Source organism: Crocuta crocuta, unplaced genomic scaffold (genome assembly GCF_008692635.1).
Source record: "Crocuta crocuta isolate KB4526 unplaced genomic scaffold, BGI_CrCroc_1.0 scaffold44, whole genome shotgun sequence".
NCBI lineage: Eukaryota > Metazoa > Chordata > Mammalia > Carnivora > Hyaenidae > Crocuta > Crocuta crocuta.
Genome location: NW_027530179.1, coordinates 7,293,504 through 7,294,634, shown reverse-complemented (window position 1 = coordinate 7,294,634; position 1,131 = coordinate 7,293,504). Strand labels below are relative to the sequence as shown.

Genomic DNA, 1,131 nt, shown 5'->3' with positions numbered 1-1,131 from the left:
GTCTCCTTCCGCCGCCCGCTAAATTACATCACCCCTGTCCCTTGTGCACCCCCAGTGCGCCTAGCCCTGCTTCGCTGGCCATTTCCTTCTGGGCGCTTTTGCCTTCCAGCTTACCAGCTGGCTGACTCACTTGTTGTGTCTGTCTCCCTCCCCTCCCCTGGGCCCGGGCCTCTGTATGAGCAGGAATCTTTGCCTGTTTGGTTCTCGGTTGTCTCCAGCGCCCAGAACGGTACCTGGCACAGAAAATATCTGTTGCACAAATCAATGAATAAACGAGTAGGATTGAGCTAGAGGAAAGGGCAGTGTGAACACAAAGTGAAATTTGCACTTCCAGGCTCTACTAGGGGTTTGGGGAGACGTCTTTCCCTTGTAAGCCTCAGTTTCCCTTCTGTGCAGTGAGGGGCTCGGACCAGTAGTTCACAGCTCTGGTGTGCTGCACTCCATGAGTCCTGCTCTGGGTGTTTCCATGGAGGGAAGTAGCACGATGAAAGCAGAGGTCTGGGGAAGCCAATGGATGAGTCAGCTGGAAGTTTGATGGACTGATGGGTGGGGGAGGTGGGCCACAATGGTCCTCGGGAATGGATGGGCAGGAGGCAAGTGGAGGAGGGGGCGCCAGACTGGATGCCAGAGAAACCCCAGATGAGGAGGCGGGATCCAGCAATTAAACCTAGGGAAGGGCGCGAGGGAAAAGAAAAAGATGGGCAGTTTGGAGGCCAGGAGAACAGAGCGACGCAGTAGCCTGAGACCCAAGGCCCCAAGACGGCTGACCTTTTATCTTTTCCTCCTCCAAATTCATTCTCCTAGCCTGGTAGCAAAAGAGAAATCTTGGATTTATTTGTGAGAGGTTTAATAAACCAATGTCTACAAGTTGGCGAATGTCCTTTCCACTTTCCCGGTGTGCCTGCACACACACACACACACACACACACACACACACACACCCCACACCCTTCTGTTCCCAGGGACCAGGGGAAGCAGGGTGTGAGCAGGGTGGCCTTTCGCCAAAGCAGAACCAGGACTCTTGGTGGCTGAGGGGCAGGTGTGCAGCTGGGGCGGCTCCAGCGGACCTCTCCCGGGGCCTCTCTTCCCATGTGTCTTCTCTCATGGGCCTCTTCGCCCTGCAACCGACCG

The 1,131-nt window shown here is 55.6% G+C and overlaps 1 protein-coding gene across 2 annotated transcripts in view; it reads right to left on the bottom strand.

The window, feature by feature from the left end:
* Positions 1-1,001: 1,001 nt before the first annotated feature.
* Positions 1,002-1,131, bottom strand: part of TREM2 (triggering receptor expressed on myeloid cells 2) — a 4,832-nt gene continuing 4,702 nt past the window's right edge. For both annotated transcript variants that reach the window (XM_077764797.1, XM_077764798.1), the window contains exon 5: positions 1,002-1,118. In XM_077764797.1, coding sequence (XP_077620923.1) covers positions 1,102-1,118 — 17 coding nt within the window. In that variant the 3' untranslated portion in view covers positions 1,002-1,101. The remainder of the gene's footprint in view (positions 1,119-1,131) is intronic.